At 30.7% G+C, this 20255-nt stretch overlaps 3 protein-coding genes across 3 annotated transcripts; 2 read left to right on the top strand and 1 right to left on the bottom strand.

Annotated features, from left to right (window-relative positions):
* Nucleotides 1–12075: 12075 nt before the first annotated feature.
* Nucleotides 12076–14319, top strand: HER10_EVM0004483 (uncharacterized protein; the record flags this gene model as incomplete). The annotated part of the gene is made up of 1 exon (XM_035474125.1): nucleotides 12076–14319. One exon carries the CDS (start codon nucleotides 12076–12078, stop codon nucleotides 14317–14319), a length of 2244 nt encoding a protein of 747 aa, XP_035337131.1.
* Nucleotides 14320–14716: 397 nt separating this feature from the next.
* On the bottom strand, nucleotides 14717–16438 carry HER10_EVM0002716 (calcium/proton exchanger; the record flags this gene model as incomplete). The annotated part of the gene is made up of 6 exons (XM_035472418.1): nucleotides 14717–14827; nucleotides 14877–15093; nucleotides 15160–15223; nucleotides 15419–15538; nucleotides 15574–15755; nucleotides 15813–16438. 6 exons carry the CDS (start codon nucleotides 16436–16438, stop codon nucleotides 14717–14719), a joined length of 1320 nt encoding a protein of 439 aa, XP_035336993.1.
* Nucleotides 16439–17730: 1292 nt separating this feature from the next.
* HER10_EVM0003537 (uncharacterized protein) lies at nucleotides 17731–18830 on the top strand (the record flags this gene model as incomplete). Its single annotated transcript, XM_035473211.1, has 1 exon — nucleotides 17731–18830. The coding sequence occupies exon 1, from the start codon at nucleotides 18222–18224 to the stop codon at nucleotides 18828–18830; it is 609 nt and encodes a 202-aa protein (XP_035337065.1). The 5' UTR covers nucleotides 17731–18221.
* Between the last annotated feature and the right edge of the window lie 1425 nt (nucleotides 18831–20255).

Below are 20255 nucleotides of genomic sequence, written 5' to 3' on the forward strand. Positions count from 1 at the left end.
ACTTTAATAAAAACCTATTTTTTAAAAATACCCTTAATAAGTCTACCCCTTTCGGACTAGGCGCCCTCTTTAACTAGCTTAATATTATAGTTATTATAATTAACATAAATATGCTTAAAAATAATAAAATACTTTTAATAATATAGAATTTAGTTAAATAATATTATAAATATTATAAATAGCCGGGCTAATGTAAATATTAAGATTTAATATATTAATATTAACTCAGTTATTTATTCTATATTTTACCTTTATTAGTTACTCAGTCGGTCCTTAATATTAGTTATATAGTATTAATATATAATATTAATAAATACTCCTACTATTTTATTAAACTATTTTTTCAATTTTCTTTTACTTTTTAACCTTCTATCTTATAAAGTTTATAATTATAAATTAACTTAGTTATAATAATTATAATAAATAGGTTGAAAAAGTATAGAGTTAGGTAATAAGTTAGTATTTTAAATAGTTTTTATAAACCCCTTAAATAATAATAATACTTATATAAAAAAATATTATATTAAACCTAGTTATTTATATAAGCTATTAAAAAGTTTTATATATATTAAATTAAGTAAAGCTCGTTTTATATAGTGGTTTTTTCTAGCTTTATAAGTATAAAAATTTACTTTAATAGAATTACGCTTTAAAAGAAATTATATAATATAGTATATTTTTTAATTATAAAATACGCATAATATACCCTAAATACATACTTGATATAATATAATAATTTCGATATAAAAACCACTATTTAATTTAGGATAGGTCAGCTACTCTTTATATAGTAATATTAATTAGAAAGGTTAATAATAGAGGTCGGTTATAAAGGTCAGAGGTAGCCTAGTAAAAAAGTTACTTACCCTTAACTACAGAGGTTCTAAATAGCTAAACTAATACGGATATTAAAATTTAATATATTAATATTAATTTAAAAATTATATTTTATAAAATTAAAAATTAAGTACGGAGTATAATATACTTAGTTTTCCTAATATGTAATATATAATACGGCCCTGGCAAATTACTATTAAGTAAATAATTAGAACTTAAAAGACTTTATATAATAAAAATTAAGAGTTAATAAAGAGAAATAATAATCGAATTAATTAACTATTTTTCGATTAATAATTAAGTATAGAGCATAATATACTTAGTTTCTTTTAACATATAATATATAGTACGGCCCTAATAAATTGCTTTATTAAGGGGAAATATACTTATATAAAGTAAACTTTTTATATACGTAATATATAAAATAAAATAAAACTAAATAATTAATTATTATAATTGATTTTTGATCAACTTTTCTAATTAATACTATTATATAATAAAATAAATAGTTTATTTACTTTTAATTAAATAATAAGCTTTATATTAAAATTATTATTTGTTTTAATTTGTTTTTATATTCTACCTCTGCTAATCGCTCAGGCGGTTCTCGATATTAAGTATATATATTAATATATAATATTAATAAATACTCTACTATCTCGTTAGACTATTTTTATAATTCTTTTTTTTTTTTTAAAACTTTCCTCCTATAAAGTTTATAACTATGAATTATTATATTATATTAAATATATACTTAGAGTATTAATATATATTATATAATTTAAAATCAAAATATATTATATAATCTTTTTAAAAATATATTATATTATATAATTTATTTAAAAATTTAAATTTTTAATATTGATTTTATATATTTACAAACTTAAAAAGGCCTTTAGTTATTATAATAACTTACTAAAAGTAATTATTAATAAAGGTATAGCCGTCTTCTTATAATAACCTACTTATTTATTACTACTTTATTAATAACTTTTGGGTTATATATTAATAATAATTAACTCTTTAACTTTTTAATTTTTAAATAATAATTATATTACTAAACTAAGTACTAAGTACTTTATTATTTGAGTTTTAATAATCGTTTTATTAATATCCTCTACCCTAAGTTAACGAGCCGTTATTATTTAGTATATTATATTACTATTTTATTAAATTTTATTTCTAACTAACCTAATTTAATAATAATACCTTCCTAATTTAATAATAATACCTTTCTCTTTAGCTCTATTTATTATTAATATAATTTAACTTTAATAATATAATAGCTCGACTATATATAGTGATTTCTTTTAGTTTTATAAGTATAAAAATCGACTTTAATAGGATTATGCTTTTAAAGAAAATTATATAATATAATATACTTTTAATTATATAATACGTATAATATGCCCTAAGTATACGCTTAACGTAATATAGTAATTTTAATACGAAAACTATTATTTAATTTAGGATAAATAGGCTACTTAGTTACTAATTAATAATAAGCTAAGTAATATATTTATATAGGCGCTAATTAAAAAAATTAATAATAGAGGTTAGTTATAATAATTAGTTATAATAATTAGTTATAAAGATTAGAGGCGGCCCTTAACTATAAAAGTTCTAAACTTTAATAATAATATAAAGGTTTTTAAAAAAGGCTAAAAAGGCTAATATTTATTATTCTTTATATTAGAGCTTATAAATTTTTTTTATTTTTATTATTTTTAATATTATTTAAAGCTCTATTTAAATTAAATAAATTTATTAAATAAACTTATTAAATAAACTTATTAAACGAACTTATTAATATATAAACTACTATTTTAATAAGAACTTATTCTAAGTTAGTAGCTAGTAGGCTAGGACTTTAAAGATACCCCTTAATAGGTCCCTCTCTCTAAGGCTCGATAAATTCTTAGGCCCTTTTAATACTTTAGTTATTATAGTTAATATAAGTATACTTAAGGAATAATATAATACTTTTTAATAATATAGAATTTAGCTAAGTAATAATATAAATACTATAAATAGCTAGACTAGTACGGATATTAAAATTTAATATATTAATATTAGCTTAGAAATTATATTTTATAGAGCTAAAAATCTTTTAATATAAGTTATATTATAAATATAAAGGATTATATAAAGGGTTCTTTAATTTTTAATAAAAAAGTATATAATATAGGATTTAATTACTTATATAGGCTAGTACTAGGAGGTATTATATATTATATTAGAGTAGGTATAGTTCGTTTTATAAATAATTATTTATTTTTAATTCTACCTCTGCAAATCGCTCCAGCGGTTCTCGATATCAGTTACATAGTATTAATACATAGTATCAATAGATACTCCCACTATCTCGTTAGACTATTTTTTATAATTTTCTTCTACCTTTTTAACTTTCCCTCCTATAAAGTTCACAACCACGGATTAACAGCGATTATAAATAGTTATATAATAGAAAATTAAGAGCTATTAATAAAAGGAGATAATAATTAAATTAGTTAATTACTATTTTAATTAGTAATTAAGTACGGATCGTAATATACTTAGTTTTCTTTAATACGTAATATATAATACGGCTCTAGCGGATTATTCTATTAGGGATAGCTTAACTATATATTACGTACTAATTTAATATTAAATACTAAGGGCTATATATAAATAGTTATTATTATAATATTAATAAAAATATATTATTATTAATAAACTAGTTTTAAATCTAAATAAATCGTATAATAATATACTTAAGAATATTTTAAAAATATAATATTATAACTACTTAATTTTAATATATTTATAATAAAGAATAAAAGGTCCATTTTTTAGGGGTATAAAAATAAAAATAGGTATTATTAAGTATAAAGCGCCCTAAGTTTATAATAAAAATCTAAAATAATAGCTTTTTTTAAATAATAATAAATTAAATTTAGGGTATAAAACTTAGTAAATAAAGCTAAGTTTATTAAGTTAAGTAAGGTAATTTATATTATAATATATATTATTTATAATTAGAATTATTATAATAAAAGTAAATAATTTAAGGATTTAAAAATTTAAAAATATAAGAAGATATAAGAGGATATAAAAGAAGGCATTTATTTACTACTTAATAATTTATAAATAGATTTTTATATCTATTTTAAGGGTATTAAGGTTTTATAAGTAAGGATATTTATAATATATTAATTATATTATAATCTAGTATAATATGGTTAAAAGGTTTAAAAGTTATAATAGTACTATTTCAAGTAGTTCCGACTTTAATAGTATTATTAGCTATTTACCCGCCCGGGCATTACGCTATATAACTTTAAAATAAGTAGTTAATAATATAATTAGACGTAAGTACCTTTTTAACAAAAGCTCTATACGTATATATAAGGTACTATTATACTTTTTAACTTAATAAAAATATATATATTAATAATTAAAGGAAACTATATATAGAGATATACTTATATATAGTGAGCTTTTTTACATAATATATAAATTAAACTAAAAATAAATAAAACTAAAAAAACTAATATATGAGTTATATTATAAATCTTTTTAAAAATAAATTAAAACGCTAATATATTATTTTAATAAATATAATTTAATATAAAGAAAATACTAAATAAAAGCCTCTAGCTATTATAATAATTTACTAAGAGTAATTACTAGTAAAAGCGTAGTTATTTTCTTATAATGGCCTGCCTACCTACTATTACTTTATTAATAACAGGTTATATACTATAGCCGACTTTTAACTTTTTAACTTTTAAATAATACTTATATTACTAAACTAGGTACTAAGTACTTTATTATTTAACTTTTAGTAATTATTTTATTTTTAACTAACCTAATTTAATAATAATACTTTTTTCGTTCTAACCCTATTTATTATTAATTTAGTTTAGCTTTAATAAAACTTAATTATATATTATATATTATATTACTATGCCCTTATAAAAGTAGTTATTATTATAATATTAACAAAAAAAGTATTATTATTAATAAACTAGTTTTTAATTCAAATAAAATCTATATTTAATAATAACGTATTTAAAGATATTTTAAAAATATAATATTATAATTATTTAAATTTAATATATTTATAATAAATAATAAAGAGCCGTTTTTTTAAAAAAATAAAAACAAAATAGGTATTATTAAGTAAAAGCGTCCTTAAATTTATAATATAAGCTTAGGTAATTTTTTATTTAAATAATAGAAAGCTTAATAAATAAAAAAATTAAATTTATTAAATTAAATATAATCGTTCGTATTATATATATATTATTTATAATATTAAATAATAAAGTTATTATGATAAAAATAAATAATTTAAAAATTTAAAACCTAAAAATATAAGAGAATATAAGAGGATATAAAAAAATCTATTTATTATTTAATAATTTAATAGATCTTTTATATTTTTCGAGGGTATTAGGGTTTTATAAAATATATTAATACGTTAGGTATTTAATATTATATTTAAAAATATTTATAATATATTAGTTATACTTCTAGCGTAATATTAATCAAAAGTTTAAAAGCTATAATAATATAACTTTAAATAGCTTTAACCTTAATAATATTACTATTATAAGCTATTTACTTATTTAAATATTATATTACGTAATTATAATTTAGAATAAATAGTTAATAATATAGCTAAATATCCTATTTATTTTATATTTTTACTTTTACTAGTTACTCAGGTAGTTCTTAATATTAAGCATATAGTATTAATATATAGTATTAGTAAATACTATTATTTTCTTAGATTATTTTTAATTTTTTTATTTTTTTAATTTTCCTTCTTATAAAGTTTATAATTACGGATTAATAATAATATTAAGTACGATATTATTATTTTATAAGCCCTCGTACTTAGCTAAGTTCGCTATTTTTTAAGTAATAATAGTTTATAATAATATAGTACTAGAGATACTTTTATTATTATTATTAAGAATAATACTAATTACTAATATATACTTTTAATTTTTATTTATATATATATATATATATATATATTTATTACTTCGTTTTTATTAAAATTAAAAATTATTATTATAACCTATTATTATTAATTCCTTTTAAAAATATATAATCAATATTTAAAATACTAAAATAAGCTATTATCGATTTATAGTGCCGCCTCTATAATAAGTTCGACCCTAAAGTTATAATACTAATTAATTCTATTTTTTAAAAGAAAAATCTATAAGTATAGCTTTAAATAACTAAACTTAAAAAAACCTAATTAATTAAAGAGTAGATTAGTATTATTATTCTTAAAGTATTAGTTTTATAAAAGAACTTTAATATTAATACTAAAATAAAAATTAACTTTTAATATAGTTAAAGAACTATATAATAAGGCTAAGGAGTAAGTATTTATATAAGTTAAAAATTTAGAAAAATAAATTTAAAGTATAGTTTCTAGTTATATAAAAAGTATTTAGTATATAAAAGTATTTAGTATAATTTAATATATTTATTAAAATTAGTTAGTATAGTAATATATGTTTTTTCCGGCTTTATAGGCATAAAAATCGACCTTAACGGGATTACGCTTTTAAAAGAAATTATGTAATACGGTATATTTTTAATTATATAATATACGTAATATACCCTAAGTATATACTTAACGTAATATAATAATTTTAATATAAAAACTGCTATTTAATTAGGGATAGGTAAGCTACCCTTTTTATATAGTAGCGCTAATTAGAAAAATTAATAGTAGAGGTCGGCTATAATAATTAGTTATAATAGTTAGCTATAAAAGTTAAAAATAGCTTTTTTAACTATAAAGGTTTTAAACTTTAATAATAACGTAGAGGTTTTTAAAAAAGGGCTAAAAGGGCTAATATTTACTACTTTTTAAAACTTATAAAGATCTTTTCTATCCTTATTATTTCTAATATTACCTAAAGCTCTATTCTAACTAAATAAATTTACTAAATAAATCCACTAAATAAACCTACTAAATAAACTTATTAATATATAAACTATTACTTTACTAAGATACTCGTTAATAAATTTACCCCTCTCGGGCTAAGTACCCTCGGCTAGCTCGATACCCTAGTTATTATAGCTAATATAGGTACGCTTAAAGAGTAATATAATACCTTTTAATAATACAAAATCTAACTAAGTAATAATACGAATACTATTATTAACCAGGCTAATATAAATATTAAGATTTAATAAATTAACACTAAACTAGAAATTATATTTTATAAAGCTAATAATTAAAAAATAATAATAATTAAGAACTAAAAGTATTACTTAAGAAGTCTATAGATAATTAAAAAAAAAGAACGTATTATATAAGATCTAGTTACTTACGCGGGCTAGTACTAAGAAGTATTATATATATTAAAATAGGTATAACTCGCCCTCTAAATAGCTAGATTTTAAAAGATTTTATATAGCAGAAGGTTAGGAGTTTTAGTTAGTAATTAAGTACGGAGCGCAATAAACCTAGTTTTCTTTAATACGTAATACATAGTACGGCCCTAGCGGATTACTCCGTTAGGGGGGTATAGTAGCTATAGTTAATTATTATTAATTATAAAGTTTATTAAATAATATACGTAATAAAAACTTAATATTAATCCTCGTAAATTAGCTTCTTTATAGGGCGAAAATAGCCCCTAATAAGGCAGGCCGACCCTAAAGGGTTAAATATTCTATAAAAGTACCTTTTTAAATAAAAACTCTATACGTATTATAAAGTATTATTATACTTTTTAATTTAATAAAATACGTATATACTAATATATATTATAAAAAATATATATATATATAAAAATATTTAGTTTTATTTTATTTTATATACTACGTATATAAAAAGCACCCTATATAAATATATCTTTATATATAATTTCTTTTAATGATATATACTAATATATACATATCTTATTAAGTTAAAAAGTATAATAGTACCTTATAATATGCGCAGAGCTTTATTAAAAAAGTAACCCTATAAGCTATATATCTAATTATATTACTAACTACTTATTTTATAATTATATAACGTAATACTGTAAGTAAATAGTTTATAAAAATCATTTATTTAGTTATAATAATAATATTATTAAAATTAGAGTTATTTAAAGTTATATTATTATAATTTTTAAACTTTTTAACTTATATTATATTAGATTACTTATAATATAATTAATATATTATAAATAGTTTTATCTAGGTAGTAGTTTATATATTAATAGGTTCGTTTAATAAGTTTATTTTTTATTTAATAGATTTATTTAATTTAAATAGAGTTTAAATAATATTAAAATAATAAAAATAAAAAGAATTTTACGAGTTTTAATATAAAGAATAGTAAATATTAACCCTTTTAGCTTTTTAAAAAAATTTATATTATTAAAGTCTAAATCCTCTATAGTTAAAGAAGGCTACTTCTAATTTTACGCAACTATTATAGTTAACTATTATAATTAACTTTTATTATTAACTTTTTAACTAGTACTATTATATAATAAAATAAATAGCCTACTTATCCTAAATTAAATAATAGTTTTATATTAAAATTATTATATTATATTAAGTACGTACTTAGAGTATATTATGTATATTATATAATTAAAAAATATACTATATTATATAATTTCTTTTCAAAACGTAATCTTATTAAAATTAACTTTTTTATATAAAGCTAAAAAAACTACTATATAAATAGTTTTATTTATAAAACCTAATACTTTTAAAATAAATATAAGAAATTTATTAAGTTATTAAATAATAAATAGATCCCTTTTATATTTCCTTATATCCTCTTATATCTTTTAATCCTTAAAATTTTAAATTATTTATTTTTATTATAATTAATTTATTATTTAATTATAATATAAATTACCTTATTTAACTTAATAAACCTAGTATTATTTACTAAGTTTTATACTTTAAATTTAATTTATTATTATTTTAAAAAAAGCCGTTACCCTAAGCTTTTATTATAAACTTAGGGGTATTTCGTATTTAATAATACCCTATTTTTATTTTTATATTTTTTTAAAAAAGCCCTTTTATTATTTATTATAAATATATTAAAACTAAGTAATTATAATATTATATATTTTAAAATATTTTTAAATACGTTATTATTAAGTACGAATTTTATTTAAATGAAGGGCTAGTTTATTAATAGTAATATTATTTTCTTTATTAATTTTATAATAATAATTACTTACTTTATAAAAGCTCTTAATATTTAATATTATTTATAATAATAACGGAATTATAATTAATACGTAGTACGTAATTAAGTATTATTAAAGCTAAACTATATTAATAATAAATAGGGTTAAAATAAGAAAAAGCGTTACTATTAAATTAGATTAATTAAAAATAAAGTTAAATAACGACAGCTTATTAGCTTAAAATAAAGAGTATTAATAAAAATAATTATTAAAAATTAAGTAATAAAGTACTTAGTACTTAATAATAATATAATTATTACTTAAAAATTAAAAGTTAAAAATTAGTTATAATATATAACTTTAAAAACTTATTAATAAAGTAATAATAAGTAAGCGGGCTATTATAAAAAAATAGCTACGCTTTTATTAATAATCGCTCTTAGTAAATTACTATAATAATTAGAGGCTATATATAAAAATATATTGATACAAAGTAAGCTTTTATATACGTAGTATATAAAATAAAATAAAACTAAATAGAATTTAAAATACTTAGATTATAAGCTTAGTAATTTAATAATTACGTAACTTATAAAGGGTTTACTTAATACTTAAAGTATAAGTATATTTATTTTATATTTCTATTTCTACGAATCGCTCAGGTAGTTCTTAATATTAGTTATACGGTATTAATATATAATATTAGTAAATACTCTTATTATCTTGTTAAACTATTTTTATAGTTTTTTTACCTTTTTTAAATTTTCCTTTTATAAAATTTATAATTACGGATTAATAGTAATATTAAACGCGTAACTACTTTATAAGCCCTTATACTTAGCTAAGTTCGTAGCCCTTCTAAGTAACGGCCTTATAATAATAGTATCTAAAATACCCTCGTCGCTATTATTAAGAATAATACTAACTATTAATATATACTTTAATTTATATATATATATTATATATTCGTTTTTATTTCTTTTATTAAAATTAAAAAATACTACTTTTTACTATTTATTACTACTACTATTACTATTATTATTACTATTATTATTTAATTATTTATTTTAAATATATTTTATTGATATTAATAACTCGTTAACCCCTAGGGCTTCTTTAATAACTAATAGAAGTTCGATTTTATAGCTATTATATTAAATAACCCTGAGCTATAGAAATACCGTCTTAATAAGTATTATATTTATAATATTAACTTATAAAAATAGATAAATATATTATAATAGGTATTACCCTTATTGGTACCTTTTTAATATAATATAGTAGTATAGATAAGTTTAAATTTAATAATATAATTAGGAGCTTAGAACGAGTATAAGCGAGTATATTAAATAGGAATCCCTTTGGGGTCTAGCCCGCCTCATTAGGGGCTAACTTCGCCCTCACGAGTAAGCTAGTTTTATTAGGGCTAATATCGAGTTTTTATTACGTATATTACTTAACAAATTTTATAATTAATAATAATTAGCTATAGCTTAACTATTATTAATAATATAATATATTAATCGCTTTTTAAATAACTAAATACTACCCCTTACTTTCTCCCCTTATCTTATCTAATAATAACCTCTCCCTAATATTCCTATTTAATACGCTCGCTTATACTCTTTTTAAGCTCCTAATTATACTATTAAGTCTAGGCTTATCTATACCTCTATATTATATTAAAAAGTATTAATAAGGGTAACGCTTATTATAATATATTTATTTATTTTTATAAGTTAATATTATAAAAATAATATTTATTAAAACGGTCTCTTTATAACTCGGGTTATTTAATATAATAATTATAAAATCGAACTTTTATTAATTATTAAAAAGCCTAGGTTAATAAGTTATTAATATCTTAGTATTTTAATAAAATATATTTAAATAAATAAATAATTAAATAATAATAATAATAATAATAATAAATAATAAAAAAATAACGTTTTTAATTTTAATAAAAGAAATAAAGTAATAAATATATAATATATATATATATATAAATTAAAATATATATTAACGGTTAGTATTATTCTTAATAATAATAACGAGTATCTTAAATACTACTATTATAAAACTATTATCTAAAAAGTAGCGAACTATTATCTAAAAAAGTAGCGAACTTAGCTAAGTACGAAACAAGCTTATAAAATAACCGTACGCCTAACATCGCTATTAATCTATAATTATAAACTTTATAAAAAAATTAAAAATAAAAAAATTATAAAAATAATTTAATAAGATAATAAGGGTATTTACTAATACTATATATAAATACTATATAACTAATATTAAAAACTACCCGAGCGATTCGTAAAAATAGAATTAAAAAATAAATTAAATAAGAATATTAGGGAGAGGCTATTATTAAATAAGATAAGGGGAAAAGTAAGGGGTAGTATTCGGCTATTTAAAAAGCGATTAATATATTACGTCGTTAGTAATAATTTAAGCTACGGTTAGTTATTATTAGTTATAAAGTTTATTAAGTAATGTACGTAATAAAAACTCGATATTAACCCTTATAAACTAGCTTGCCCGTAGGGCAAAGATAGCCCCTAATGGGGCGGGCCGACCCCAAAGGGAAGTATAAGTATATAAAGGCCTAATATTTAGTATTATAATATATATATAAAATTATATATATATAAAATTATATATATATATAATTATATAAAATAAAATTAAAACTGAATATATTTAAATTTTTAATATACTTTTAATTTAACATAGCTCTGGGCGCTAAGTAGGTCTATAATTAAAAGTTTAACTTTTAAATTTTTAACGGAGTGGGCGTTGTAGGCTGCCGTAATTACTAACGAGGGTAAAAAATGTGGCTGCGCTAATTTACAAGGGTCAAGCTTGCTACTCAGGTTGAACTTCTCACCGGCTTCTCAATCGCTTCTTCTGCCCACTGAGTCAACCAGCAAGCTTGACTCCGCTGTGCCCACCTATGAACTTCTTGCATAAACGGGCTGCGTTTGATTCGGACCTTATCCTGTGCCTGACATCTGATTGAAAACCACTCAGCAGCCTGACGAAATTGGGACTCTAGGCCCGTGCGACGACCATGGTGGCGACAATGCGAATACGATCAAGCATTGCTTGCGTGAGATGCAGACGATCTAAGATAAAATGCGACAACACTGGCCAGCTGGATTCTCCCTGCGAGAACTGCAAGAAGAGCGGTAGCAATTGTTCCTGGCCCGCCCCAGTTCCGTTGCCATCTAAAAGGCCCATGTCCCCGCTTGACAATAAGCAAGATGCCAGCGTCACGGGCTTTGGGCGGAAACGACCGCGAATGGCTGGCAAGGCCAAGGTGCCAAGAAATAATTGCCACGAGGTCTTGCAGGCTATTCGGTGCGTCGATAGAGGGCGGTGGGATAAGATACTGGCTACTTTTCAACAGCATTTTGCGGTTGAACTCCCATTCATTCACGCGCCGACAATCAAAAGGACGATTTATGGCTTAACCACTGGGCAAGACCAGATGTCTTTTGATACAAGTCTGGTCCTTCTCGGGATCTTGGCATTGGCAGGAAGATACCATCCAGACCTATTACCGCTCGCAGAGCGCATGCTAGACGTCGAACCCGACTCCCGCTACGACGAGAACACACCTCACGACCAACTGGAAGGTCACGCTACTTCTGACTCATTTGCGAGGCTGTTGGATAATTCGCTTGGCTCTTTCCTGAAGGCAACATCTATTGGATCGGTTGAACGCGTCCAGGCCCTCCTCATGCTTGCGCTCTATGAATGGATCTCGCCAGACCACGAAGGCCTTTCAGCCTGGATGCTTATTGGAGCAGCGGGGCGCATGGCGCAAGCACTCGGGCTCGGACACGAGAGCAAGCCAAATCCTACAAGCGAAGAGGCAGCTGGCGAACGAGAGATCAGACGCAGAACGATGTTCAGTTGTTTTATCTTCGATCGTCTCATTTCGTGCGGCAAAGAGAGACCCTTCTTCATACGCTCTGAAGACATGCACATTCATTTGCCATGTGCCAAAGAAGACTTTGATTTGAGCCGTCAAAATCAACAACCATTTCTCTCTAGAAATCTGTCCGAACCCGAGACGCTCCGCGAATGCAGTCTTCTCGGGTGTTTTATTCAACTGACGGACATATGGGGTCGAATTTCCCAGTACACGAACGCAGGAGGTCGTTTTTTCGAGAAGAGTGTCCCGCCTTGGAGTCATGCTTCTTCGTTTTACAAATTGCGGCGAGAATTGGAGACTTTCGGTCAAGGGCTCGATAGCCCGGGCATGTTCTTAACGATGAACACTGCCAACTACTTCCGCCACGAGAACAGTTCAAGCACTTTTGTCCTCTTACACCTCCTGTATTCCCTCTGTACGATAATGATCCATCGCCAGTATCTTCCATTCGTCCCCATCAATTGCCAGAAGCCGAGCGGTCCACTAGACGAGCCAACATTTCCGCAAAACGCGGTCCCTTTTGGATTCTGGGAGGAGAGTGCCAGCGAAGTATTCGGAGCAGCAGAGACTGTTGTTTCTTTGATCCGCTTGTCAGGTGGAAATCTTCCGCACTCGCCTCTCGTCGCATTTGTTATCTATACGGCGTCATTTGTGGCTATCTATGCTAAATACTTTCCGCACATGGATGCCCGGGGCTCCTTGTCCGGTAACCTAGAGCTGTTCAGCCAGGATTCCGGGATTGCATCGAATAGTGCGTGTCGCAGTAAAACTGCCATCATGCTTGACGCCCTGAAAAACATGGCAAAGAAATCCGGAGTGGCAGCAGCGTTCGTCGCAAGATCTGCTGAAGTGGATCAGTACTTTTCCGCTATGGTCCAAGATCACCATCATAATCTCAGGTATCGTACTTCACCTCAGCTGCCAATAGACGGGCAGCTTGGTGTCCGCATGGGAGGTAATACTGGAGGGCTAGAAGAATGGGTGGAAAATTCCGACAGAATGGTTAGCAATAGCTCGATCATCAGGGACGGCTATTCTAATCGAGATCTCAACCAGATGCGCCTCGAAAATCCGACTCGAGAAAAAAACACACAACAAGATGTCTCCGCTCCTCCCGGCGTAATTACGACGCTACTCGAAGTTCCTCCTCCAACGGCCTCAGAGTCACAAAATCAACAATCTACACCGGCCAACGAGAAAGTGTTGGGCGTCGAGGACCATATGCAACCTCCCCCATTGACTTTGGTACCCACGCATGTTACGAGCGAGGACCAGTCCGCATTATTAGGAAGCACATATGCCGACGACTGGAGCTGGGCGTTCCTTCACGACATGTACCTGGGAAGTGTTTCGTTCGATCCGGAGGATGTTTAGCTTAGATCAAGTTTATTACATGGAGCATCCAGAGCACGCACGTTCGGTGATCCATACGAACCTCCAAACATCCATATGTGCTGGAACCATTGCTGGGTACTTAACTAGCTTTTGATCACAAATTCACAATCAATTTGTAGAGAATGGAAGGCCAAAAGCGTGAGCTCGCCTTCAAGATTGTGCCTGACTGTCACATTACCCGATACCACCACTTGCTGGCAAAGACATACATTTGTGGCAAGACTTCCGTAAGCTAGTTTAACATGATTTCAAGGTCAATGCCAAAACTTCTATAGTGTTTCTACTATTACTAACCAATGCAGGTGGAATCATTCGTCAATCCTCAAGAAACATCAATTCGAAGTACATGGCTTTGCCGCAGTAGCTGTTTCAGTTCTTAAAGCACCTCGATGCTAATTGTGGTGTTGATAGCATCCATACCATTGGATGTTGCTACGTCAAGGCTGGGATAACACCAGCATGCGATGGCAATGATTGTATACACAACCTAAAACGTTTTAAGCGATCGCTCACTTTCACCTAAGAAGTAAACTTACTACAAGCAAAGTACCTTCGAGCAAGTTTGATTCTCCATCCCGCAGAAAATTTCCCACGACGAGAATCGATAGGACGAGAAGAGCTATCATGAAGATCTCAAAGTTGAGATCCGTTGGTTTCCCCAGTGCCCATCCAACCAAAATGACCAATAGCCCATCGAAGAGAGCCGGATGGATGGAAGAAGCTAGGCAATGATAGAGTGCAAAGTTGATGACCCTACCTATAAGTAGCTGACAGTCTTAGGTAGTATGATTCCTGGTTGTCCTGCGTGAACTTTGTTACCAAGCTTCATCAATAGCTGCCAAATGCTCCGCTGCTTTCTCCACCAAAGGAGGTAATAGAAGTCCTAAGAATCAGTCCGGGACAGCGCTCTGAATGACATGTTCAATGCCTCGGACTAGGAAGATCAGAAGAAGCGTCACTAGTACTAGTGATATGAGCAGACTTTGTTACCAAGCTTCATCAATAGCTGCCAAATGCTCCGCTGCTTTCTCCACCAAAGGAGGTAATAGAAGTCCTAAGAATCAGTCCGGGACAGCGCTCTGAATGACATGTTCAATGCCTCGGACTAGGAAGATCAGAAGAAGCGTCACTAGTACTAGTGATATGAGCAGAGCGATTATAGATTCGGTCAAGGTGAACTTGGACTTCTCCACATCCGCTTTACGATCAGCGTCGCGTTGCTGTTCAATATACTGTGTTGACTATTGGCCTGATACCAGACGTAAAGTAGAAAGGCAACAACGAGAGCACTCGAGATTGCCTGACTAATGCGAAGGACGTCGGCCTGAAGAGTGCCCACAGTGAAATCCTCGTGCCTCACCCATATTCTAGGGAGATTGGAAATTGTCTCGGACTTTAGGGCAGAGTACAAGGCACTGGGGATTAAAAGTCCGAAGGCAGCAACTTAAAGTAGTCCGATGCCAATCTCAGACACAATAGCATGGAACTTTTGGCTCCCATGGCGGATTCCCCCGAAAACAAAGCACAAACCAAGACAAAGTAATAAGTTGGTCAAGATGCTCCCAAGGATTGCGGCTTGGATGAGGGGGACGCGATCATTTTCAACACCGCTCTGTTGAGACGCGGATGTCTCGTGCTTCAGAATAAGCACAATGAAGAGAAGAATCTCGGTAATGGATACAAATGTCGTCTCGATTAATATACCAGCGACCTTGAGCATCTTCCGGGCGAATTCCTGTCCGGAAACCCCCAGGACATTCGCTGACGGCACGACAGCCACATAGGCAGTCGTAAACTTGGAAAGATGCAACCCAGGCAAGAGCTGAAACACGACGGCAATATCTACAATGGGCCAGAGTACGTTAACCAACATTGAGGCAGTACATGAGCTTCGCCAAAGCACACAGAGGAACTGGCGGATGTGGAATTCGCTGCGTGCACTTTTGCCCTCATGTGCAACGCGTCTTGAGATTGAGCGGTGTGCGACACGAAACGCATTCATTAGAAGAAGCGGGGTTGATTCATGGCTGTGCTCCACGACACCTTGGATACCTTGAGCAGGCAATGCCGAGGAGTTGATTCTGTGATTGCCCGCCATCTATGGGAGGGGTTTCCAAGGGAACCAATTATGTCTTGTGAAAATCAACAGCGAGGTGGAGCGAACTATGTGTTGATTGGCGATAGAAGATACCCAAAGCCGTAGTTGCAGAAGCAGCCTCAGAGGTGAAGAACAAGAAAGAGATGTCACGAAGAGGAGCCCTAGCTCAAGGAGCAGATAGGAACCAATATATAAAAATCTTGGCATGGCAAATGCTTGGCACCACTTGTAGAATCCAAAATGTTGCTCACGACCCTTGCTTGTCATGCACTGCCACGGGACGCCAGTGCGTGACTAATTTCCAATGCCTCCTTGCACATCACAATCCTCATGAACCATCCGTTAAATTACAGAGGGACGAATTCACCGCGTTTAGCAGAAAGGACTCTTTTGAAACAGACCTGTACTTATAATAGATGGCCACATTGTTGGGTAGCTAATCGTACCATAACTCGGTTTGTTCTACGACCACAAAAAGCGCAGGGTGTCTGTTCCAACAGGCTACTTATCCGCATGTAGCGCTGTACTGTTCTTGTTTCTTCGGCATGGTCTACTTACTGATTGATATCCGGGTAAGCAAGTGGTATAGTGGTTTCGATACATGTGGCACTTAACAGCTCACTCGATCTATGCCCTCTGTCGCTCTTGGGAGACATAAAACGAGGAAAGAAAATGCAAAAACGCATAGCTTCTGGCCTTGCTCGCTCAGACAGTGGTGTAGTTAACTATATCATAAGTTCAAATACAATGTCGTGATAGTCGCGATATGCATCGTTCACTTAGAGATGACGGGCTCTCACGGGGAACGCTCTTGTCTGCAGTGACTATAAATTCATCATGACTGGACTTAAACCATAAGTAAAGACCAGGCATGGCACACCACATACCCGAGCGTTCACCTCGTTAGCTTTGGTCCTCTTTACGGTAGAATCGGCTGAAAGGCCGGATATTTACGCATGGCCAAATAGGTTACAGGAGGCTTGTTAATTCCCATGGTCTTTGCACTGACTCGAGAGCTGAGCGCCGCTCTCTGACCCCACCTGATGCCGGCAGTTGTGGACGCCCGCAAGCCGGGGTTCTGGCGTTTCCCCGCAGTCCAACCGCCGTGGAGCAGAAAGTCTCCTTCCCCCGCGAGTATTGCGCAGCCCAATTCTCCAAGAGATTGTGCCTCGCTGTGCCATGCAAAGACAGGGTAGGCTTCTCTTGACCCTGACAATGTGACCAAATGTTGCTAGATGGACCAAGAAGTAGTCACCGGTCAGCCGCCATGAGTCAACACCTACCTGCGAATCATGCTCTGCATCGAACGTTTAGGCTACTCCTCCATGTTTCTAATAACGGAGATAAATGCTCTCGTTTTACGCTCGGAACCTTAAAGGGAACCAGGGAAGCGTCAATGTGGCGGCTACACGCGGAATCAACTTCTGTCAACATCAGACGATGTTTGATGAGGAGACAGACGCGAAACTCTGAATGAAGCCTGGTCTTGTGACCAACTGTCCCTTCACCAGCTGTCCTATTTCTTCCATCTCCATCCCAAGTGGTGTGGCGAAATTACCCTCATCGCTTTCCAAACCTCCCTTCGGCCCCAACACAGCTGCGCCTTCAGTACTCGGCCCAGGCAGGTACCTCATCGAACCATCACAGGCAAGTAATCATCCTAGTCGGTAGCTTTGACTGCTTTCTGGGCGTCGCATCGATAGCTGACTCACCTCTCAGAAGCCATTTAGAAGCAACACAATCACGAGACGATTACCACGTTCGTTTGAGTCAACACTGCAAGATGTCAGAAAGTCCCACCACTGCTTCGCGCAACCAAAGAGACCCTGGTAGTCCAACTATCACGGGCATTCCGTCCATTTTAACAGTTCTTCGCGAGCCTGAGTCCTTCTCAACGATCGACGACAGACGAGGGCAACAGTACCGTCAACAGTCTCCAGAGACTGCCTCCAAGTTAGCGCGTGAGACCCTCATCAGCATGTGTAAGACAATTGGCCTGGTCGGGGCACAGCTTAACAATGGGACGAATGACTCCGACTTCCAGCTCAGGCAGCTCATTCATTTAGCACGCAATATAACCAAGCGGCTTGACAGTCCTGATCCAACCTCATCGCTTTCCAAGCCTCCCTTCAGCTGTTTTTATGTGCTTGGTCTGAGTGTCGGAAAACAGCAGAGTATTCATCACCATCATGTCAGAAAGCCAGCAGCTGGAAGGATCGCTGACGTTTCAGGAAGGCCTGCGACATGTTCCGGCACAGTCATCCATGGAGAATTGGCTTGCAAACTGGACAGGGAATCGTATAGCGGCAGCCAAGACTCCAAAAGAAACGACATTATATCTACATTTCGAAACCTTGAGAAATCTTTGTCTCGACAGATGAGTTATCAGTAAATCGTACAGTCGTGAACATGTCTCGCTGACGTCCCGTTGATATGTCGAGTGCTCACGCATATAAACACTGACTCGTATACTGGGTTAGCCAACTTCGTGAATGTAGACTCGGGCTCGTTGCCCAAATATTCCTCTTTTTGCTCAGCTGCTTGTTGCTCAAAGACCCTGCTCCGTTTAGCCTTAATTACTTGGTAATCGAAGACTTCGACCGTCCAGGAATGCAACATGTTATGTTGCTATAACGGAGTCAAGAATTCAGCGTCGTCGTTGATGTATCGCCAGCTAACTTGAGTCTAAGAGGAGCGTAATGTCTTTAGTGTCTTGCGAAGATGAACGGCACTAGATTTACGAAACGACGCCATCAAGCGAGCTGAATTGTCGATGCGCTTTGCGTGACTATCAGCAAGCGCATAGATTTATTGTGCTTCGTGATCTCCTTCTACTCGAGTTCTAACATCTGCTACATAACTCATTTTGCTCTGACCTCCATTTGAAGAATCAGTGTATCCAACCAAGAGCTTGAATGCTTAAACTTATTAACGTACGCGAGGTCGCCGGATCTTAAACGGGCCTACAGTGTATAGTCTTGGAAGTATTGCATAATGCATTGAATCTATATCTGACGGACTCTTCAATGCCATCTACTTCAGGATGTTTACATTCGGAATGGCTCAGCCATAGACGCTGTGTATCACATCTGGTTCTTTGATGCTGTAACATATGTGTGTTGGCTATTTCAGACTGTTTCTCTCTCAAGCTTCCAATAGATATTATAGACAGGTCACGAGGAACGTTCAGTGATGTGTAGGAAGCGTATTCCGAGGAGGTGAAGCTTGGAAGGCCCCAGCACGTCTGATGAATGCCTCGAACGTCTTTCACCATGATTGAACATCATAGTCCAGGCCTCTAAATCAGCAATGGGGCTCAAAGTGCACGGTACTCCATCCCTTCAGTTGTGTTCCGAATGTTTCTTGCAAATATATCCTGAGAACTGACAGACTTGAGTTGATTGGTTGTACCTGGTCGTTGATTTTTTTTTGAATACCAAAATGACCCATTGTCTGAGACTTCGGTCCTTGTATGGCAGTTGTCCGGGTAAAGGAGCTGTATGTCTAATATGACAGGTATGTTGGCTATCCTACTTGCATTCTACTTAAGCCCAGGGAATCTGGTTTAGCAGGTGATTATAAACGAGAGCTGTAATAATTTCACAGTATTTGTTGCGACCCTACTGTTCTATGGTTTACATGATGCCTCTTTGCTCCACGATTCTCACGGCGACTGTCTGTCTGACAATGTTTTAGAGCCGTTGTATACTTCCATCATAGTCCTGACTCTTTCTGGGCCAGAGATTCGCGACTACTAGCTGAGGACAGCTAGGAAGTTGCATTTCATATCATGGTGAGTAGAATTTTGTACCCAAAT

Source organism: Colletotrichum scovillei (genome assembly GCF_011075155.1).
Source record: "Colletotrichum scovillei strain TJNH1 chromosome Unknown Contig00002, whole genome shotgun sequence".
NCBI classification, from domain to species: Eukaryota; Fungi; Ascomycota; class Sordariomycetes; order Glomerellales; family Glomerellaceae; genus Colletotrichum; species Colletotrichum scovillei.